This window comes from Telmatherina bonti, assembly GCF_933228915.1.
Source record: "Telmatherina bonti genome assembly, chromosome: 14".
NCBI classification, from domain to species: domain Eukaryota; kingdom Metazoa; phylum Chordata; class Actinopteri; order Atheriniformes; family Telmatherinidae; genus Telmatherina; species Telmatherina bonti.
Genome location: NC_136612.1, coordinates 38,629,639 through 38,652,925, shown reverse-complemented (window position 1 = coordinate 38,652,925; position 23,287 = coordinate 38,629,639). Strand labels below are relative to the sequence as shown.

The 23,287-nt window shown below is 51.8% G+C and overlaps 1 protein-coding gene across 1 annotated transcript in view; it reads right to left on the bottom strand.

The window, feature by feature from the left end:
* Positions 1-310: 310 nt before the first annotated feature.
* Positions 311-23,287, bottom strand: part of LOC306765495 (rho GTPase-activating protein 27-like) — a 134,586-nt gene continuing 111,609 nt past the window's right edge. Inside the window, exons 8-17 of the mRNA XM_079252973.1 lie at positions 12,649-12,713; positions 12,313-12,400; positions 12,116-12,217; positions 11,847-11,945; positions 11,596-11,749; positions 9,002-9,100; positions 8,605-8,682; positions 7,431-7,565; positions 2,055-2,160; positions 311-1,605 (exon numbers count right to left, since the gene is read on the bottom strand). Coding sequence (XP_079109099.1) covers positions 1,383-1,605; positions 2,055-2,160; positions 7,431-7,565; positions 8,605-8,682; positions 9,002-9,100; positions 11,596-11,749; positions 11,847-11,945; positions 12,116-12,217; positions 12,313-12,400; positions 12,649-12,713 — 1,149 coding nt within the window. The 3' untranslated portion in view covers positions 311-1,382. The remainder of the gene's footprint in view (positions 1,606-2,054; positions 2,161-7,430; positions 7,566-8,604; positions 8,683-9,001; positions 9,101-11,595; positions 11,750-11,846; positions 11,946-12,115; positions 12,218-12,312; positions 12,401-12,648; positions 12,714-23,287) is intronic.

Sequence of the window (23,287 nt, the reverse complement as noted above, 5' to 3'; positions counted from 1 at the left end):
GCTCGTGGACGAAGCACAGGAACAAAACAACACAAAAACATCATCTGTTTAATGTTCATAAAACTTGGTAAAACATGATCTCTGTACAGAAAAGACTGATGTGTTCTAGAAAACGTTGTTCTGATATCTAAAACAGAGAAATGAAGACAGACTCCCTGCAGGATTCATCCATGGAAACAGAAATATTTCTGTAAATGTTGCTTGTTTCGCTTCAGGAAGTATCGATGTCCCTCAGCGGATTGTCCCACTCCGGGTACACCTTTTACTTAAAGTTTGTGTTTGGGATCCAGAGCCTCGGGTTTCCCACCAGTTCCACACCTGTAGACCAGACACATCCAGGATCTGGAGGAAGCAGGTCCAGAACCTTTTGGAACCAGGTCCGGGTTCAGTTGGAAACAGGTCCTGGACCTGCAGGAAGCAGCTTCCTCTATGAAGCTCTGCCTCATCATCTGAACTTCCACCTTGAACGGATGCAAACTTCAAAGAAAGTTTTTTGTGACCTGAATGCTCACAGGCTGATGGGGAACTGGTGAAACTGGCAACAGATGAGTTTCCAGGAACAGAAACCAGCACATGTGAGGGTTGGACAGGCCAGCTGAGTGAGGGGAGGAAAGAATTCATCCTCCACTTCCAGCAACACCATCTCTTATGGACCCTGAACGCCACATGGCAGCTCTGAGGGATCTGGGTGGCCAACAGCCGGTTCTGTGTGGATTTCAGGGAAGCATAGCAGGATCTGAGCTTCGTTCCTCACAGTCCACATCTGGAGCTTCCCTTCTGGTCCAGCACAAGTTGTATTATGGAGCTGCTGAAGAACCTTTCCTGTTTGATGATTACTTCCAATCGAGACTTCTCTGCTGAAAGACTTCATGTTCCAGGACCGATTCCAGAAGATTCCCGGGATGAACTGGAAACTTTGGAAGGCTCAGAGTCACCATGAGACATTTGCTGTGGAAGTTCTAGTTCAGTTTTCAGGGTTGTTTCATCTGCGAGATGTTTGGCTCAGCCTGTTGGTTATCTAACGTTTACAGTTCTGGAGGGGACATTGTCATAATCTGGACTTCTAGATCCAGATCCATATTCCAGATTCTGGATCTAATGGGGTCTTTAGATATATGTGGGGGATAACAGTGAATTTGTCCAGAAAAAGGAACTCCTAATCTTGGTTCTATTTTAAATGAGGTTGGGATTATGGAGGGTTAGTCAGGTTTACCTGAAACAAGTTCATACAGCTGCTGATCTGCGTTTGGATTCTTTGAACTGTGTACCCAACAGGTTCTGGGATAAATCCCTCGTGGAGTTTGGTTGGAGACAAGGTGATGTTTAGGTCCAAGGTTGTAGAGTGAAGATTTTTGGCACGTCATCAGATCTTGCAAAGGCCCTCAGAGAGTTTTGGAGAGTGACAGAGGAACTCCAGATGGATCCTTTGAGCTCTCACAGAAGACAGTCTGGAACTCGTTGAGCATAAGCTCCACGATCTGGCTCTGGAAGACCAGATGGACTGTCATGTTGGCGGACTCGGTCTGGGGCCGGAGCAAAGTTGGTCCAAAAACAATGGCGACACTCTGAACCGACATCCTGTTCGACTCTCTGTGCTCAACCACCCTGGAGAAAGACAGAGACGGGACAGCTGTTTGAATCAGTTCTGGCGGGTCCAGGAGGACCTGACACAGTTTGCAGACCTTCAAGCTGCAGGTTTTCACCCTAAAGCCTTAAAATCACTGGGTCCTCATGGATTTTCTGTCTTCCAGTCTAAAACTGGACCAAATATTGACATGTGAACCAACTACTTCAGCTTCGCTCAGTATCTGGGTTGTAATCAAAAACACTCACCTCTGAGTGCTATCAGTAAACAAAGACCCAAGACCAGAACTTCATTCAACCAGGATCTAGTATCACTTTACCAGCAGGGAACTTCTTCCATCCAGAAGCACCAGAATGGGATCCGGTATCATGGCCTGCAGCCAGTATATCCACAACCCTGCCTTCTGTCTGGTCCTGGTTGATGACTAGAACTAAAACTTTTTGTAAGTCTAGTCAACAGGTTAACTCACCTGCGCAGGTGTTTGAACAGCAGCTCCATGGTGTTGTGGTTTGGCAGAGGAAGAGACTGGACCAGATCCTTCATGTAGGACACCCTCAGGCTGTAGTCTGGAACTTCTGCAAGGAAGCCGACACAAGCAGCTGCAGGTTAGTTTTCGCTAACCAACCCATCAGTGTCCATCGTGCAGCTGCAGGTTAGTTTTCGCTAACCAACCCATCAGTATCCATCGTGCAGCTGCAGGTTAGTTTTCGCTAACCAACCCATCAGTATCCATCGTGCAGCTGCAGGTTAGTTTTCGCTAACCAACCCATCAGTGTCCATCGTGCAGCTGCAGGTTAGTTTTCGCTAACCAACCCATCAGTGTCCATCGTGCAGCTGCAGGTTAGTTTTCGCTAACCAAACCATCAGTGTCCATCGTGCAGCTGCAGGTTAGTTTTCGCTAACCAACCCATCAGTGTCCATCGTGCAGCTGCAGGTCAGTTTTCGCTAACCAACCCATCAGTGTCCATCGTGCAGCTGCAGGTTAGATTTCGCTAACCAACCCATCAGTGTCCATAGTGCAGCTGCAGGTTAGTTTTCGCTAACCAACCCATCAGTGTCCATCGTGCAGCTGCAGGTTAGTTTTCACTAACCAACCCATCAGTGTCCATCGTGCAGCTGCAGGTTAGTTTTCACTAACCAACCCATCAGTGTCCATCGTGCAGCTGCAGGTTAGTTTTCACTAACCAAACCATCAGTGTCCATCGTGCAGCTGCAGGTTAGTTTTCACTAACCAAACCATCAGTGTCCATCGTGCAGCTGCAGGTTAGTTTTCACTAACCAACCCATCAGTGTCCATCGTGCAGCTGCAGGTTAGTTTTCACTAACCAACCCATCAGTGTCCATCGTGCAGCTGCAGGTTAGTTTTCACTAACCAAACCATCAGTGTCCATCGTGCAGCTGCAGGTTAGTTTTCACTAACCAACCCATCAGTATCCATCGTGCAGCTGCAGGTTAGATTTCACTAACTAACCCATCAGATCATTCATCACACAGCTGGAGTGGTTCCTCGGCCATGTCAGCATGCCATCTCTCCTCTGCCCTCTGATTGCCAGGCGTTTCTCCCTGATGTAAAAAAGTCCACTGATGGGGACAATGTCCCCTCTCAATGTCCCCCTCACTGTCCCTCTCAATGTCCCCCTCACTGTCCCTCTCAATGTCCCCCTCACTGCCCCTCTCAATGTCCCCCTCACTGTCCCTCTCACTGTCCCCCTCACTGTCCCTCTCAATGTCCCCCTCACTGCCCCTCTCAATGTCCCCCTCACTGTCCCTCTCACTGTCCCCCTCACTGTCCCTCTCAATGTCCCCCTCACTGCCCCTCTCAATGTCCCCCTCACTGTCCCTCTCAATGTCCCCCTCACTGTCCCTCTCAATGTCCCCCTCACTGTCCCTCTCAATGTCCCCCTCACTGTCCCTCTCAATGTCCTCCTCACTGTCCCTCTCAATGTCCCCCTCACTGCCCCTCTCAATGTCCCCCTCACTGTCCCTCTCACTGTCCCCCTCACTGCCCCTCTCAATGTCCCCCTCACTGTCCCTCTCACTGTCCCCCTCACTGTCCCTCTCACTGTCCCCCTCACTGTCCCTCTCAATGTCCCCCTCACTGTCCCTCTCACTGTCCCCCTCACTGTCCCTCTCACTGTCCCCCTCACTGTCCCTCTCACTGTCCCCCTCACTGTCCCTCTCACTGTCCCCCTCACTGTCCCTCTCAATGTCCCCCTCACTGCCCCTCTCAATGTCCCCCTCACTGCCCCCTCAATGTCCCCCTCACTGTCCCTCTCAATGTCCCCCTCACTGTCCCTCTCACTGTCCCCCTCACTGTCCCTCTCAATGTCCCCCTCACTGTCCCTCTCACTGTCCCCCTCACTGTCCCTCTCAATGTCCCCCTCACTGTCCCTCTCACTGTCCCCCTCACTGTCCCTCTCAATGTCCCCCTCACTGCCCCACTCAATGTCCCCCTCACTGCCCCTCTCAATGTCCCCCTCACTGTCCCTCTCAATGTCCCCCTCACTGTCCCTCTCACTGTCCCCCTCACTGCCCCTCTCAATGTCCCCCTCACTGCCCCTCTCACTGTCCCCCTCACTGTCCCCCTCACTGCCCCTCTCAATGTCCCCCTCACTGTCCCTCTCACTGTCCCCCTCACTGTCCCTCTCAATGTCCCCCTCACTGTCCCTCTCACTGTCCCCCTCACTGCCCCTCTCAATGTCCCCCTCACTGCCCCTCTCAATGTCCCCCTCACTGTCCCTCTCACTGTCCCCCTCACTGTCCCTCTCAATGTCCCCCTCACTGCCCCTCTCAATGTCCCCCTCACTGTCCCTCTCAATGTCCCTCTCAATGTCCCCCTCACTGCCCCTCTCAATGTCCCCCTCACTGCCCCCTCAATGTCCCCCTCACTGTCCCTCTCAATGTCCCCCTCACTGCCCCTCTCAATGTCCCCCTCACTGCCCCTCTCAATGTCCCCCTCACTGTCCCTCTCAATGTCCCCCTCACTGCCCCTCTCAATGTCCCCCTCACTGCCCCTCTCAATGTCCCCCTCACTGCCCCTCTCAATGTCCCCCTCACTGTCCCTCTCACTGTCCCCCTCACTGTCCCTCTCAATGTCCCCCTCACTGCCCCTCTCAATGTCCCCCTCACTGTCCCTCTCAATGTCCCCCTCACTGTCCCTCTCAATGTCCCTCTCACTGTCCCTCTCACTGTCCCCCTCACTGTCCCTCTCAATGTCCCCCTCACTGCCCCTCTCAATGTCCCCCTCACTGTCCCTCTCAATGTCCCCCTCACTGTCCCTCTCAATGTCCCCCTCACTGCCCCTCTCAATGTCCCCCTCACTGTCCCTCTCAATGTCCCCCTCACTGCCCCTCTCAATGTCCCCCTCACTGCCCCTCTCAATGTCCCCCTCACTGTCCCTCTCACTGTCCCTCTCACTGTCCCCCTCACTGTCCCTCTCAATGTCCCCCTCACTGCCCCTCTCAATGTCCCCCTCACTGTCCCTCTCAATGTCCCCCTCACTGTCCCTCTTACTGTCCCCCTCACTGCCCCTCTCACTGTCCCCCTCACTGTCCCTCTCAATGTCCCCCTCACTGCCCCTCTCAATGTCCCCCTCACTGCCCCTCTCACTGTCCCCCTCACTGTCCCTCTCAATGTCCCCCTCACTGCCCCTCTCAATGTCCCCCTCATTGTCCCACTCAATGTCCTCCTCAATGTCCCCCTCACTGTCCCTCTCAATGTCCCCCTCACTGCCCCTCTCAATGTCCCCATCAATGTCCCTCTCAATGTCCCCCTCACTGCCCCTCTCAATGTCCCCCTCACTGTCCCTCTCAATGTCCCCCTCAATGTCCCCCTCACTGTCCCTCTCAATGTCCCCCTCATTGCCCCTCTCAATGTCCCCCTCATTGTCCCTCTCAATGTCCCTCTCAATGTCCCCCTCATTGTCCCTCTCAATGTCCCCCTCACTGCCCCTCTCAATGTCCCCCTCATTGTCCCACTCAATGTCCTCCTCAATGTCCCCCTCACTGTCCCTCTCAATGTCCCCCTCACTGCCCCTCTCAATGTCCCCATCAATGTCCCTCTCAATGTCCCCCTCACTGCCCCTCTCAATGTCCCCCTCATTGTCCCTCTCAATGTCCCCCTCAATGTCCCCCTCACTGTCCCTCTCAATGTCCCCCTCATTGCCCCTCTCAATGTCCCCCTCATTGTCCCTCTCAATGTCCCTCTCAATGTCCCCCTCATTGTCCCTCTCAATGTCCCCCTCACTGTCCCTCTCAATGTCCCCCTCACTGCCCCTCTCAATGTCCCCCTCACTGTCCCTCTCAATGTCCCCCTCACTGCCCCTCTCAATGTCCCCCTCACTGTCCCTCTCAATGTCCCCCTCACTGCCCCTCTCAATGTCCCCCTCACTGTCCCTCTCAATGTCCCCCTCACTGTCCCTCTCAATGTCCCCCTCACTGCCCCTCTCAATGTCCCCCTCACTGCCCCTCTCAATGTCCCCCTCACTGTCCCTCTCAATGTCCCCCTCACTGTCCCTCTCAATGTCCCCCTCACTGCCCCTCTCAATGTCCCCCTCACTGCCCCTCTCAATGTCCCCCTCACTGTCCCTCTCACTGTCCCCCTCACTGCCCCTCTCAATGTCCCCCTCACTGCCCCTCTCAATGTCCCCCTCACTGCCCCTCTCAATGTCCCCCTCACTGTCCCTCTCAATGTCCCCCTCACTGCCCCTCTCAATGTCCCCCTCACTGTCCCTCTCAATGTCCCCCTCACTGTCCCTCTCAATGTCCCCCTCACTGCCCCTCTCACTGTCCCCCTCACTGTCCCTCTCACTGTCCCCCTCACTGTCCCTCTCAATGTCCCCCTCACTGCCCCTCTCAATGTCCCCCTCACTGCCCCTCTCACTGTCCCCCTCACTGTCCCTCCCAATGTCCCCCTCACTGCCCCTCTCAATGTCCCCCTCACTGCCCCTCTCAATGTCCCCCTCATTGTCCCACTCAATGTCCTCCTCAATGTCCCCCTCACTGTCCCTCTCAATGTCCCCCTCACTGCCCCTCTCAATGTCCCCATCAATGTCCCTCTCAATGTCCCCCTCACTGCCCCTCTCAATGTCCCCCTCATTGTCCCTCTCAATGTCCCCCTCAATGTCCCCCTCACTGTCCCTCTCAATGTCCCCCTCATTGCCCCTCTCAATGTCCCCCTCATTGTCCCTCTCAATGTCCCTCTCAATGTCCCCCTCATTGTCCCTCTCAATGTCCCCCTCACTGTCCCTCTCAATGTCCCCCTCACTGCCCCTCTCAATGTCCCCCTCACTGTCCCTCTCAATGTCCCCCTCACTGCCCCTCTCAATGTCCCCCTCACTGCCCCTCTCAATGTCCCCCTCACTGTCCCTCTCAATGTCCCCCTCACTGCCCCTCTCAATGTCCCCCTCACTGTCCCTCTCAATGTCCCCATTTCTGTCCCTCTGACCGTCCCCTTCAAAGTCCCGTTCAATGTCCTTGTCACTGACACCCCAACTGTCCCCTTCAATGCCCCCCTCACCGTCCACTTCAATGTCCCTCTAACTGTCTCCTACAGTGTCCCCATTACTGACACCCTCACTATCCCCTTTAATGTCCACTTCAATGTCCCCCTCACTGTCCCCCTCAGTGTCCCCACGTTTGATATGAAGTTTGGGGTGACTTGGATGTTCCGCTGAAAGAAGCGACTGATCGACAGTAAATCTGACTTCCAGTTAACTTATTACCAAGTCACAGTTGTTCAGCCTTTACCATCAAATAGAGACAACGTCTCCTTCTGCTCAAGACAATGAGACATTTTGACACGAGTCTAAGTTCCATGTTTCACATCAAAGCAGAATCCCACTCACGGATGGCGGCGATGAACTTGTCGAAGCAGCTGAAGGGAAACAGTGGTTCTGGAAGCTCCCGGAAGAACAGCTTAAGTGCTCCAGTGATGACATGGATCTCATCCCATGTCCCATCCTCCAGGTCTAGCTGCTCCTCTGCAGGATGGAAAACAGCAGAAGACGAAAGTCAGACTACGTCGACACCAATCAAAATTCTGCTTCCCAAGTAGCTACGTAATCACAGGGCCGAAGAGGGGCAAAGTCAGTCAAATTAAATCAAAGATCCTTTATTCATCCCCGAGGGGAAATTCAAGGTTCCAGAAACAACCCAGCCAAGGTTTTTACAGATGTACACAGAACATTGAAAACACAGGTCACAGAACAGGTCATTAACTGAGGCTCCGCAGCTGGCTTTAACCGGCACCGCCTTTAACAGATGAGAACAGAGGTGTATTAGGGTAGAGGGTAAAAAACGAGTACCACCAAGCTGTGCCTCATGCGGGCGCAGTCTGGAGAGACAAAAAAACCACCTCATGTACACATAAGCACAAATTCCCAGTAATGCCTGGACCTGGACTTGTCATAATCTTACACACATAGTCCCACCTGGAACTGGACCCATCACATCTGGAACTGTACCCGTCCTAGTCTTACAATACTGTCCCACCTGGAACTGGACCCATCACATCTGGAACTGTACCCGTCCTAGTCTTACAATATTGTTCCACCTGGAACTGGACCCATCACATCTGGAACTGTACCCGTCCTAGTCTTACAATATTGTCCCACCTGGAACTGGACCCATCACATCTGGAACTGTACCCGTCCTAGTCTTACAATATTGTTCCACCTGGAACTGGACCCATCACATCTGGAACGGTACCCGTCCTAGTCTTACAATATTGTCCCACAGGAAACTAGATCAATCCCAGTCTTTGCACATTGTCCACCTGAACTAGAACTGGACTCCTGTCCCAAACTGTTACTAGTCTCAAGTACCCTCGTCCAGAAATGCAGTTAAAGTGCTAAGTATTAGAGGTATTTGGTTTTGTGGTGCCATCAAGTTCCAGACCCCAACTCACCCTCAGGGGGAGGCAGATTGGGTCAGTTTCAAGTTCAGGTCCCAAACTGACCCCCTCTGCTGTTAGAAATGTTGGTGGTCCCAGAGACCGGCTGGGTCCTGACAGATACTTACCGTGGTCTGCTTTGTGTCGGAGTTTCTGAATCACAGCCAGGTTTCCGCTCACCCTATAGATCCCGTCAACATCCAGACCTGCACACAAACATCAAGGTAATTAACTTGGGATCCTCAGGTCTAGTCGAGAACCACAAACCATTCCCAAAAGAACCACAACTATCAGCTGAATCTGTTTTTATTTTCCTGCAGGAAGTTTTATTTTTATTGCTGGTGGAGCAGTCTCATCCCGGCCTGGCTGGTTAAGACCAGACCAAGAACTGGACCAAGAATCACATCCTACAGCAGAATCCACCAGCTGTTTAGTGTGGATGGAGAGTTCATTTTGGACTTTTACATGATCCAGATAAATAGATCTGGATTCTGGTCTTGCTGTCTGGGTTCTGGAGAACATCACCTCTCCTCTCCACCGTCCGGATGCACTTCTCCACAAATCTAGGGATGGTGGCGTTTTCTCTGTGGCACAGGGTGTCCAGGTGGCAGCCGAAGACGTTGTCTGAAAGACAGACAGAAAACTGAAACATAAGGATGTGGGGCCACATCAAGTTTTACAAATTACGCATGAAACCCGAGTCGAGGCTGAGACCCCCTCCCCCAGACTGAGTTGGTCTAGCTCTGGTCCAGAGGGTCCACATGAGGAACATTCATCAGCTTCACTGGAAGCTGAAGGCCTGGAGTCTTCAAGTTAAGATTATTAGGATGCAGAACCGAAACCTTCTGTTGGGTTCTGCTGGTTTAAACTGGGTTCTGTTGAGATCCATTGGGTCTTACTACATTCTATTGGGTTCTCCTGGGTGTTACTGGGTTCTACTGGATATTACTAGGTTCTGCTTGGTTTAACAAGGTTATTTTGGGTTCTGCATGGTATTACTGGGTTCTCTTTGGTTCTGCTTGGTTTAACTCGATTTTGTTGGTTTCTGCTGGGTATTACTGGGTTCTCTTTGGTTCTGCTTGGTTTAACTAGATGTTGTTGGTTTCTGCTGGGTATTACTGGGTTCTCTTTGGTTCTGCTTGGTTTAACAAGGTTATGTTGGGTCTTTCTGGGTTCTGCTGGATATTACTTGGTTTTGTTGGGTTCTACGTGGTTTAACTAGGTTACGTTGGGTTCTTCTGGGAGTTACTAGGTTCTGCTTGGCTTTGACAAGGTTATATTGGGTTCTGCAGGGTATTACTGGGTTCTCTTTGGTTCTGCTTGGTTTACTAGATTTTGTTGGTTTCTGCAGGGTATTACTGCGTTCTGTTGGGTTCTGCTTGGTTTAACTAGGTTGTGTTGGGTTCACTCCGAAAATACAGAGAAAAAAATGTCATACACTGAAGCACAAACTAAACAAGACACACAAAGTCCAGGGAGGCAGTGAATCATGTGGGAGGGGACCAGGGGTGGAGGAGGGGGACAGAGCATCTATGAACATGTCTTCTTCCATTCTCAAGGGGGGTTGCACCGGCCCAAGGCCGCTGGGAAGCCGAATCCTGATATGATTGTTGTTTGGGTTCCAGGCGAGGAAAACAATTTGCCCTCGGCCTTGAGTCCATAGCTGATCTCAGGCTGGCAGCTCCGAACAGCCGAATGAGGGGGTCAATTTCCACCGATTCTAGCAGACATCTTCTCCATATTGTTGTCGATTTTGCGGACCAGCAGCCAATTCTGGCAGCCTGCCAGTTGTTGCCAGAATCTCACGGGTCTTCAGGTAGATCAGAACTCCACCAGCGCCAATCAGCAGAATCCCGATCACCAATAATCCAAAGATGTAAACATCCTCCACGTCCTCAGAGGACAGAACAGATAGACACATTGGTCTCCATCTGGCCCATGAGTCCTGAACGTATCCAGCCGGAAGCATCCCCTCAGGACATGCGGGCTCCCGTCTGCCCGATCTTCGGGTTGAGAAAATTGATCGATTGCGTTGAGAGACCAGCCGATCAGATCCATGATGTAAATTTGAGTGGAAGTAAAGAGATGTAAAAAGAGGCTCAGAGTCAGACAGGACAAAGTTGCAGGCCAGAGTGGGAGGGAGGGGGAGGAAACAGGAGCACAGATAGAAGCGTCCGCCTTCGCTGAGAGCAGGAGTGGAAAGAGTTACTGGGTTCTCTTTGGTTCTGCTTGGTTTAACTAGGTTATGTTGGGTTCTATTGGGTCTTTCTGGGTTCTGTTGGGTTCTTCTTGGTTTAACTAGATTTTGTTGGTTTTTGCTGGGCATTAGTGGGTTCTGTTGGGTTCTGCTTGGTTTAACTAGGTTATATTGGGTTCTGTTGGATCTTTCTGGGTTCTGTTGGGTTCTGCTTGGTTTGACTAGATTTTGTTGGTTTCTGCTGGGTATTAGTGGGTTCTGTTGGGTTCTGCTTGGTTTAACTAGATTTTGTTGGTTTCTGCTGGGTATTAGTGGGTTCTGTTTGGTTTAACTAGATTTTGTTGGTTTCTGCTGGGTATTAGTGGGTTCTGTTGGGTTCTGCTTGGTTTAACTAGATTTTGTTGGTTTCTGCAGGGTTTTACTGGGTTCTGCTTGGTTTAACTAGATTTTGTTGGTTTCTGCTGGGTATTACTGGGTTCTGTTGGGTTCTGCTTGGTTTAACTAGGTTGTGTTGGGTTCAGCTGAATTTTATTGGGTTCTGCTTTGTTCATTTAGGTTATGTTGTGTTCTGTTGGGTCTTTCTGGGTTCTTTTTTGTTCTGCTTGGCTTTGACTCGATTTTGTTGGTTTCTGCTGGGTATGACTGAGTTCTATTGGGTTCTGCTTGGTTTAACTAGGTTATGTTGGGTTCTTCTGGGAGTTACTGGGTTCTGCTTGGCTTAAGAAGGTTATGTTGGGTTCTGCTGGATGTTGGTGGGTTCTGTTTGGTTTAACTAGGTTGTTTTTCGTTCTTCTGGGAGTATTTTAGTTCGGCTGGGAGTTACTGGGTTCTGTGTCTTCCTGGGTTTAACTAGGTAATGTTGGGTTCTGCTGGGTATTACTGGGTTCTGTGGGGTTCTGCTTGGTTTAACTGGGTTTCCTACCTCTGATGTATCCTTTGTCTTTTACACTCTGCAGAGTCGGCCTCCGCTGCAGGAAACGTCTCAGTTTGGTTTGAACTTGTGTGTGTTCTGATTCCAGACCTGAAGAACAGCCTGCGATCACCTCATCCTCTTCTTCACTCAGATACTGCTGTTCCTGAACCAGCAAATTACCTTGATTAGATCATACCACCATTTTACTGTTGTGTGTGTGTGTGTGTGTGTGTGCGTGCGTGCGTGTGTGTGGGTGCTACCAGCTGTCGGATAGTGTCCTGGATCACTTTCAGCCAATCAGAGATGATGCTGTCTGTGTCGTTCTGTATCAGGTACTCACAGCCCTGACGAGTCTTTAGCTGCACACACAGAACACAGTGCAGTGAACATGAAACCCTGATACCTACGGTTACTATGGTAACTGAAAGGCACCTCCTTTCGCAACAGATTGCAACCATGGAAACAGAAAGGGAACACCTATATACAGAGTAACTATGATAATCATGGTTTTCTGTGTGCAGCAGCAAACCTCCAGAACGTTCTTCTTGGATGATTTGTCTCTGGAGGCCCTGCACACCGACCCCCCTCTCAGGTCCACCGTGTATTCTGGAACAATCTGGGATGATTTGCTCTGAGGAAGACCAGTATAACTACCATCATCTTCACTTTCATGGTTAGACTATTCACCACTCCCCCATCCAGACCCCGTACTGTCCCAACTCTTACAGCATTCCCAGTCACAGCAAATTTAGGGTCTTTGTGGAAGGTAAGGATCCCACCATGGAGGACGGTCCAGGACTGAGTCCAGTTCTTCCTGTCCAGAAAAGAAATAACAAATTATTGTGTTCAGGTCCATCAGAAAGAATAACTCCTAAACCAGGTAGATGCTTCCATAGTCTCCAGGTTTTCACATATCACCTGGTCTTCATACCCCACCTGGTCTTCAGACCCCACCTGGTTTTCAGACCCCACCTGGTTTTCAGACCCCACCTGGTTTTCAGACCCCACCTGGTTTTCAGACCCCACCTGGTTTTCAGACCCCACCTGGTTTTCATGTCTCACCTGATCTTTTTGCCGTAATCCAGCACCTTGGTCTTGTAGACGACTCCAGCTTTCTCCAGGGGGTGCTGACATACAAACAGAAGGATTTCTGGTGTTAGTTTCCTCCACACACAAGAAAGACCACCGTCCTCTCAATAGATGTGGTTCAACCCAGTCCACGTAGATGCCACAACAACACATCGGTTCCAGTGCAGATACAGTAGGAGCCAAACACACCCATGTTGGGCCTATCAGGTCTAATCTACCTGTACAGAAATGTTGAAGGACACATGTCCACTCAATGTATAACTACAGGGATGGGACAGAACCACCGTCACAACCAAAAAAGTGAACCCAATTACAAAACTGATGAGTGGTTATTGATGGGTAATCGAGAAGTTAGTGGATCAAAACTGAAATATTTTGGGCAGAATCCTCTCATCTCAAACATGGAAACTTTTAATATGTTATACAAAACTTCTCAGTCTCAGACTGATTCCTTAACTGAATTCTTGGACTGATTCCCTCTCTGAGTCGGACTGATTCCCTCTCTGAGTCGGACTGACTCTCTCTGAGTCGGACTGATTCCCTCTCTGAGTCGGACTGACTCTCTCTGAGTCGGACTGATTCTCTCTCTGAGTCGGACTGATTCCCTCTCTGAGTCGGACTGATTCCCTCTCTGAGTCGGACTGACTCCCTCTCTGAGTCGGACTGATTCCCTCTCTGAGTCAGACTGATTCCCTCTCTGAGTCGGACTGATTCCCTCTCTGAGTCGGACTGACTCTCTCTGAGTCGGACTGATTCTCTCTCTGAGTCAGACTGATTCCCTCTCTGAGTCGGACTGATTCCCTCTCTGAGTCAGACTGATTCCCTCTCTGAGTCGGACTGACTCTATCTCTGAGTCGGACTGATTCCCTCTCTGAGTCAGACTGATTCCCTCTCTGAGTCGAACTGACTCTCTCTGAGTCGGACTGATTCCCTCTCTGAGTCAGACTGATTCCCTCTCTGAGTCGGACTGACTCTCTCTGAGTCGGACTGATTCGCTCTCTGAGTCGGACTGATTCCCTCTCTGAGTCGGACTGATTCCCTCTCTGAGTCGGACTGACTCCCTCTCTGAGTCGGACTGACTCTCTCTGAGTCGGACTGATTCCCTCTCTGAGTCAGACTGATTCCCTCTCTGAGTCGGACTGACTCTCTGAGTCGGACTGATTCCCTCTCTGAGTCGGACTGACTCCCTCTCTGAGTAGGACTGACTCCCTCTCTGAGTCGGACTGATTCCCTCTCTGAGTCGGACTGATTCCCTCTCTGAGTCGGACTGATTCCCTCTCTGAGTCGGACTGACTCCCTCTCTGAGTCGGACTGACTCTCTCTGAGTCGGACTGATTCCCTCTCTGAGTCGGACTGACTCTAAGAGTCGGACTGATTCCCTCTCTGATTCGGACTGACTCCCTCTCTGAGTCGGACTGACTCCCTCTCTGAGTCGGACTGATTCCCTCTCTGAGTCGGACTGACTCCCTCTGAGTCGGACTGATTCCCTCTCTGAGTCGGACTGATTCCCTCTCTGAGTCGGACTCCCTCTCTGAGTCGGACTGATTCCCTCTCTGAGTCGGACTGACTCCCTCTGAGTCGGACTGATTCCCTCTCTGAGTCGGACTGATTCCCTCTCTGAGTCGGACTGACTCTCTGAGTCGGACTGATTCCCTCTCTGAGTCGGACTGACTCCCTCTCTGAGTCGGACTGATTCCCTCTCTGAGTCAGACTGATTCCCTCTCTGACTCGGACTGACTCTCTCTGAGTCGGACTGATTCCCTCTCTGAGTCAGACTGATTCCCTCTCTGAGTCGGACTGACTCTCTGAGTCGGACTGATTCCCTCTCTGAGTCGGACTGACTCCCTCTCTGAGTAGGACTGACTCCCTCTCTAAGTCGGACTGATTCCCTCTCTGAGTCGGACTGATTCCCTCTCTGAGTCGGACTGATTCCCTCTCTGAGTCGGACTGACTCCCTCTCTGAGTCGGACTGACTCTCTCTGAGTCGGACTGATTCCCTCTCTGAGTCGGACTGACTCTAAGAGTCGGACTGATTCCCTCTCTGATTCGGACTGACTCCCTCTCTGAGTCGGACTGACTCCCTCTCTGAGTCGGACTGATTCCCTCTCTGAGTCGGACTGACTCCCTCTGAGTCGGACTGATTCCCTCTCTGAGTCGGACTGATTCCCTCTCTGAGTCGGACTGACTCTCTGAGTCGGACTGATTCCCTCTCTGAGTCGGACTGACTCCCTCTCTGAGTCGGACTGATTCCCTCTCTGAGTCAGACTGATTCCCTCTCTGACTCGGACTGACTCCCTCTCTGAGTCGGAATGATTCTCTCTCTGAGTCGGACTGACTCCCTCTCTGAGTCGGACTGATTCCCTCTCTGAGTCGGACTGATTCCCTCTCTGAGTCGGACTGATTCCGTCTCTGAGTCGGATTGATTCCCTCTCTGAGTCGGACTGACTCCCTCTCTGAGTCGGAATGACTCCCTCTCTGAGTCGGAATGATTCTCTCTCTGAGTCGGACTGACTCCCTCTCTGAGTCGGACTGATTCCGTCTCTGAGTCGGATTGATTCCCTCTCTGAGTCGGACTGATTCCGTCTCTGAGTCGGATTGATTCCCTCTCTGAGTCGGACTGATTCCCTCTCTGACTCGGACTGACTCCCTCTCTGAGTCGGACTGATTCCGTCTCTGAGTCGGATTGATTCCCTCTCTGAGTCGGACTGATTCCCTCTCTGACTCGGACTGACTCCCTCTCTGACTCGGACTGACTCCCTCTCTGAGTCGGACTGATTCCCTCTCTAAGTCGGACTGACTCTCTCTGAGTCGGACTGATTCCCTCTCTGAGTCGGACTGATTCCCTCTCTGAGTCAGACTGACTCTCTCTGAGTCGGACTGACTCCCTCTCTGAGTCGGACTGACTCTCTCTGAGTCGGACTGATTCCCTCTCTGAGTCGGACTGACTCCCTCTCTGAGTCGGACTGATTCCCTCTCTGAGTCGGACTGATTCCCTCTCTGAGTCGGACTGACTCCCTCTCTGAGTAGGACTGATTCCCTCTCTGAGTCGGACTGACTCCCTCTCTGAGTCGGACTGATTCCCTCTCTGAGTCGGACTGACTCCCTCTCTGAGTCGGACTGACTCTCTCTGAGTCGGACTGATTCCCTGTCTGAGTCGGACTGATTCCCTCTCTGAGTCGGACTGACTCTCTGAGTCGGACTGATTCCCTCTCTGAGTCGGACTGACTCCCTCTCTGAGTCGGACTGATTCCCTCTCTGAGTCGGACTGATTCCCTCTCTGAGTCGGACTGACTCCCTCTCTGAGTCGGACTGACTCCCTCTCTGAGTCAGACTGATTCCCTCTCTTAGTCGGACTGATTCCCTCTCTGAGTCGGACTGATTCTCTCTGAGTCAGACTGATTCCCTCTCTTAGTCGGACTGATTCCCTCTCTGAGTCGGACTGATTCCCTCTCTTAGTCGGACTGACTCTCTCTGAGTCAGACTGATTCCCTCTCTTAGTCGGACTGATTCCCTCTCTGAGTCGGACTGACTCTCTCTGAGTCAGACTGATTCCCTCTCTTAGTCGGACTGATTCCCTCTCTGAGTCGGACTGATTCCCTCTCTGAGTCGGACTGATTCTCTCTCTGAGTCGGACTGACTCTCTCTGAGTCAGACTGATTCCCTCTCTTAGTCGGACTGATTCCCTCTCTGAGTCGGACTGATTCCCTCTCTGAGTCGGACTGATTCTCTCTCTGAGTCGGACTGACTCTCTCTGAGTCGGACTGATTCCCTCTCTTAGTCAGACTGATTCCCTCTCTGAGTCAGACTGATTCCCTCTCTGAGTCGGACTGACTCTCTCTGAGTCAGACTGATTCCCTCTCTTAGTCGGACTGATTCCCTCTCTAAGTCGGACTGACTCTCTCTAAGTCGGACTGACTCTCTCTGAGTCGGACTGACTCTCTCTGAGTCGGACTGACTCTCTCTGAGTCGGACTGATTCCCTCTCTGAGTCGGACTGATTCCCTCTCTGAGTCGGACTGACTCTCTCTGAATCGGACTAATTCCCTCTCTAAGTCGGACTGACTCTCTCTGAGTCAGACTGATTCCCTCTCTGAGTCGGACTGATTCCCTCTCTGAGTCGGACTGACTCTCTCTGAGTCGGACTGATTCCCTCTCTGAGTCGGACTGATTCCCTCTCTGAGTCGGACTGACTCTCTCTAAGTCGGACTGACTCCCTCTCTGAGTCGGACTGATTCCCTCTCTAAGTCGGACTGACTCTCTCTGAGTCGGACTGATTCCCTCTCTGAGTCGGACTGATTCCCTCTCTGAGTCGGACTGACTCTCTCTGAGTCGGACTGATTCCCTAACTGAGTGGGACTGATTCCCTCTCTGAGTCGGACTGACTCTCTATGAGTCGGACTGATTCCCTCTCTGAGTCGGACTGATTCCCTCTCTGAGTCGGACTGACTCTCTCTGAGTCGGACTGATTCCCTCTCTGAGTCGGTCTGACTCCCTCTCTGAGTCGGACTGATTCCCTCTCTGAGTCGGACTGACTCCCTCTCTGAGTCGGACTGACTCTCTCTGAGTCGGACTGATTCCCTCTCTGAGTTGGTCTGACTCCCTCTCTGAGTCGGACTGATTCCCTCTCTGAGTCGGACTGACTCCCTCTCTGAGTCGGACTGATTCCCTCTCTGAGTCGGACTGACTCCCTCTCTGAGTCGGACTGATTCCATCTATGAGTCGGACTGATTCCCTCTCTGAGTCGTTTCTCTCTGATTCGGACTGATTCCCTCTGTGAGTCGGACTCTAAAGTCGAACTGATTCCCTCTCTGACTCTCTCTGAGTCGGACTCTGAGTCTGACTGATTCCCTCTCTGAGTCGGACTGATTCCCTCTCTGAGTCTGACTCTAAAGTCGAACTGATTCCCTCTCTGACTCTCTCTGAGTCTGACTGATTCCCTCTCTGATTCGGACTGATTCCCTCTCTGAGTCGGACTCTAAAGTCGAACTGATTCCCTCTCTGACTCTCTCTGAGTCGGACTCTGAGTCTGACTGATTCCCTCTCTGAGTCGGACTGATTCCCTCTCTGACTCTCTCTGAGTCGGACTCTGAGTCTGACTGATTCCCTCTCTGAGTCGGACTGATTCCCTCTCTGACTCTCTCTGAGTCGGACTCTGAGTCTGACTGATTCCCTCTCTGAGTCGGACTGATTCCCTCTCTGAGTCTGACTGATTCCCTCTCTGATTCGGACTGATTCCCTCTCTGAGTCGGACTCTAAAGTCGAACTGATTCCCTCTCTGACTCTCTCTGAGTCGGACTCTGAGTCTGACTGATTCCCTCTCTGAGTCGGACTGATTCCCTCTCTGAGTCGGACTTTGAGTCGGACTGATTCCCTCTCTGAGTCGGACTGATTCCCTCTCTCAGTCGGACTGATTCCCTCTCTGAGTCAGACTGATTCCCTCTCTGAGTAGGACTGATTCTCTCTCTGAGTCGGACTGATTCTCTCTCTGAGTCGGACTGATTCCCTCTCTGAGTCGGACTGACTCCCTCTCTGAGTCGGACTGATTCCATCTATGAGTCGGACTGATTCCCTCTCTGAGTCGTTTCTCTCTGATTCGGACTGATTCCCTCTCTGAGTCGGACTCTAAAGTCGAACTGATTCCCTCTCTGACTCTCTCTGAGTCGGACTCTGAGTCGGACTGACTCTCTCTAAGTCGGACTGATTCCCTCTATGAGTCGGACTGACTCTCTCTGAGTCGGACTGATTCCCTCTCTGAGTCGGACTGATTCCCCCTCTGAGTCGAACTGACTCTCTCTGAGTCGGACTGATTCCCTCTCTGAGTCGGACTGATTCCCTCTCTGAGTCGGACTGATTCCCTCTCTGAGTCGGACTGACTCTCTCTGAGTCGGACTGATTCCCTCTCTGAGTCGGTCTGACTCCCTCTCTGAGTCGGACTGATTCCCTCTCTGAGTCGGACTGACTCCCTCTCTGAGTCGGACTGATTCCCTCTCTGAGTCGGACTGACTCCCTCTCTGAGTCGGACTGATTCCATCTATGAGTCGGACTGATTCCCTCTCTGAGTCGGACTGATTCCATCTATGAGTCGGACTGATTCCCTCTCTGAGTCGGACTGATTCCATCTATGAGTCGGACTGATTCCCTCTCTGAGTCGGACTGACTCCCTCTCTGAGTCGGACTGATTCCATCTATGAGTCGGACTGATTCCCTCTCTGAGTCGGACTGACTCCCTCTCTGAGTCGGACTGATTCCCTCTCTGAGTCGGACTGATTCCCTCTCTGAGTCGGACTGATTCCATCTATGAGTCGGACTGATTCCCTCTCTGAGTCGTTTCTCTCTGATTCGGACTGATTCCCTCTCTGAGTCGGACTCTAAAGTCGAACTGATTCCCTCTCTGACTCTCTCTGAGTCGTACTCTGAGTCTGACTGATTCCCTCTCTGAGTCGGACTGATTCCCTCTCTGAGTCTGACTGATTCCCTCTCTGATTCGGACTGATTCCCTCTCTGAGTCGGACTCTAAAGTCGAACTGATTCCCTCTCTGACTCTCTCTGAGTCGGACTCTGAGTCTGACTGATTCCCTCTCTGAGTCGGACTGATTCCCTCTCTGAGTCGGACTTTGAGTCGGACTGATTCCCTCTCTGAGTCGGACTGATTCCCTCTCTCAGTCGGACTGATTCCCTCTCTCAGTCGGACTGATTCCCTCTCTGAGTCGGACTCTGAGTCGGACTGATTCCCTCTCTGAGTAGGACTGATTCTCTCTCTGAGTCGGACTGATTCCCTCTCTGAGTCGGACTGACTCCCTCTCTGAGTCGGACTGATTCCATCTATGAGTCGGACTGATTCCCTCTCTGAGTCGTTTCTCTCTGATTCGGACTGATTCCCTCTCTGAATCGGACTCTAAAGTCGAACTGATTCCCTCTCTGACTCTCTCTGATTCGGACTGATTCCCTCTCTGAGTCGGACTCTAAAGTCGAACTGATTCCCTCTCTGACTCTCTCTGAGTCGGACTCTGAGTCTGACTGATTCCCTCTCTGAGTCGGACTGATTCCCTCTCTGAGTCGGACTTTGAGTCGGACTGATTCCCTCTCTGAGTCGGACTGATTCCCTCTCTCAGTCGGACTGATTCCCTCTCTGAGTCAGACTGATTCCCTCTCTGAGTCGGACTCTGAGTCGGACTGATTCCCTCTCTGAGTAGGACTGATTCTCTCTCTGAGTCGGACTGATTCCCTCTCTGAGTCGGACTGATTCCCTCTCTGAGTAGGACTGATTCTCTCTCTGAGTCGGGCTGATTCCCTCTCTGAGTCGGACTGACTCCCTCTCTGAGTCGGACTGATTCCATCTATGAGTCGGACTGATTCCCTCTCTGAGTCGTTTCTCTCTGATTCGGACTGATTCCCTCTCTGAGTCGGTCTGACTCCCTCTCTGAGTCGGACTGATTCCCTCTCTGAGTCGGACTGACTCCCTCTCTGAGTCGGACTGATTCCCTCTCTGAGTCGGACTGACTCCCTCTCTGAGTCGGACTGATTCCATCTATGAGTCGGACTGATTCCCTCTCTGAGTCGTTTCTCTCTGATTCGGACTGATTCCCTCTCTGAGTCGGACTCTAAAGTCGAACTGATTCCCTCTCTGACTCTCTCTGAGTCGGACTCTGAGTCTGACTGATTCCCTCTCTGAGTCGGACTGATTCCCTCTCTGAGTCGGACTGATTCCCTCTCTGAGTCTGACTGATTCCCTCTCTGATTCGGACTGATTCCCTCTCTGAGTCGGACTCTAAAGTCGAACTGATTCCCTCTCTGACTCTCTCTGAGTCGGACTCTGAGTCTGACTGATTCCCTCTCTGAGTCGGACTGATTCCCTCTCTGAGTCGGACTTTGAGTCGGACTGATTCCCTCTCTGAGTCGGACTGATTCCCTCTCTCAGTCGGACTGATTCCCTCTCTGAGTCAGACTGATTCCCTCTCTGAGTCGGACTCTGAGTCGGACTGATTCCCTCTCTGAGTAGGATTGATTCTCTCTCTGAGTCGGACTGATTCCCTCTCTGAGTCGGACTGACTCCCTCTCTGAGTCGGACTGATTCCCTCTCTGAGTCAGACTGATTCCCTCTCTGAGTCGGACTCTGAGTCGGACTGATTCCCTCTCTGAGTAGGACTGATTCTCTCTCTGAGTCGGACTGATTCCCTCTCTGAGTCGGACTGACTCCCTCTCTGAGTCGGACTGATTCCATCTATGAGTCGGACTGATTCCCTCTCTGAGTCGTTTCTCTCTGATTCGGACTGATTCCCTCTCTGAGTCGGACTCTAAAGTCGAACTGATTCCCTCTCTGACTCTCTCTGAGTCGGACTCTGAGTCGGACTGATTCCCTCTCTGAGTCGGACTGATTCCCTCTCTCAGTCGGACTGATTCCCTCTCTGAGTCAGACTGATTCCCTCTCTGAGTCGGACTCTGAGTCGGACTGATTCCCTCTCTGAGTAGGACTGATTCTCTCTCTGAGTCGGACTGATTCCCTCTCTGAGTCGGACTGACTCCATCTATGAGTCGGACTGATTCCCTCTCTGAGTCGTTTCTCTCTGAGTCGGACTGATTCCCTCTCTGAGTCGGACTGATTCCGTCTCTGAGTCGGATTGATTCCCTCTCTGAGTCTGACTGATTCCCTCTCTGAGTCGGACTGATTCCGTCTCTGAGTCGGATTGATTCCCTCTCTGAGTCTGACTGATTCCCTCTCTGAGTCGGACTGATTCCCTCTCTGAGTCGGACTGATTCCCCCTCTGAGTCGGATTGATTCCCTCTCTGAGTCGGACTGATTCCCTCTCTGAGTCGGACTTTGAGTCGGACTGATTCCCTCTCTGAGTCGGACTGATTCCCTCTCTCAGTCGGACTGATTCCCTCTCTGAGTCAGACTGATTCCCTCTCTGAGTCGGACTCTGAGTCGGACTGATTCCCTCTCTGAGTAGGACTGATTCTCTCTCTGAGTCGGACTGATTCCCTCTCTGAGTCGGACTGATTCCATCTATGAGTCGGACTGATTCCCTCTCTGAGTCGTTTCTCTCTGATTCGGACTGATTCCCTCTCTGAGTCGGACTCTAAAGTCGAACTGATTCCCTCTCTGACTCTCTCCGAGTCGGACTCTGAGTCTGACTGATTCCCTCTCTGAGTCGGACTGATTCCCTCTCTGAGTCTGACTGATTCCCTCTCTGATTCGGACTGATTCCCTCTCTGAGTCGGACTCTAAAGTCGAACTGATTCCCTCTCTGACTCTCTCTGAGTCGGACTCTGAGTCTGACTGATTCCCTCTCTGAGTCGGACTGATTCCCTCTCTGAGTCGGACTTTGAGTCGGACTGATTCCCTCTCTGAGTCGGACTGATTCCCTCTCTCAGTCGGACTGATTCCCTCTCTGAGTCAGACTGATTCCCTCTCTGAGTCGGACTCTGAGTCGGACTGATTCCCTCTCTGAGCACGACTGATTCTCTCTCTGAGTCGGACTGATTCCCTCTCTGAGTCGGACTGATTCCCTCTCTGAGTCGGACTGATTCTCTCTCTGAGTCAGACTGATTCCCTCTCTGAGTCGGACTGATTCCCTCTCTGAGTCGTACTGACTCCATCTATGAGTCGGACTGATTCCCTCTCTGAGTCGTTTCTCTCTGAGTCGGACTGATTCCCTCTCTGAGTCGGACTGATTCCGTCTCTGAGTCGGATTGATTCCCTCTCTGAGTCGGACTGATTCCCTCTCTGAGTCGGACTCTGAGTCGGACTGATTCCCTCTCTGAGTCGGACTGATTCCCTCTCTGAGTCGGACTGACTCCCTCTCTGAGTCGGACTGATTCCCTCTCTGAGTCAGACTGATTCCCTCTCTGAGTCGGACTGATTCCCTCTCTGAGTCGGACTGACTCCATCTATGAGTCGGACTGATTCCCTCTATGAGTCGTTTCTCTCTGAGTCGGACTGATTCCCTCTCTGAGTCGGACTGATTCCGTCTCTGAGTCGGATTGATTCCCTCTCTGAGTCTGACTGATTCCCTCTCTGAGTTGGACTGATTCCCTCTTTGAGTCGGACTGATTCCCCCTCTGAGTCGGATTGATTCCCTCTCTGAGTCGGACTGATTCCCTCTCTGAGTCGGACTGATTCCCTCTTTGAGTCGGACTGATTCCCCCTCTGAGTCGGACTGATTCCCTCTCTGAGTCGGACTGACTCCCTCTCTGAGTCGGACTGATTCCCTCTCTGAGTCGGACTGACTCTCTCTGAGTCGGACTGATTCCCTCTCTGAGTCGGACTCTGAGTCGGACTGATTCCCTCTCTGAGTCGGACTTTGAGTCGGACTGATTCCCTCTCTGAGTCGGACTGATTCCCTCTCTCAGTCGGACTGATTCCCTCTCTGAGTCAGACTGATTCCCTCTCTGAGTCGGACTCTGAGTCGGACTGATTCCCTCTCTGAGCACGACTGATTCTCTCTCTGAGTCGGACTGATTCCCTCTCTGAGTCGGACTGATTCCCTCTCTGAGTCGGACTGATTCTCTCTCTGAGTCAGACTGATTCCCTCTCTGAGTCGGACTGATTCCCTCTCTGAGTCGGACTGACTCCATCTATGAGTCGGACTGATTCCCTCTCTGAGTCGTTTCTC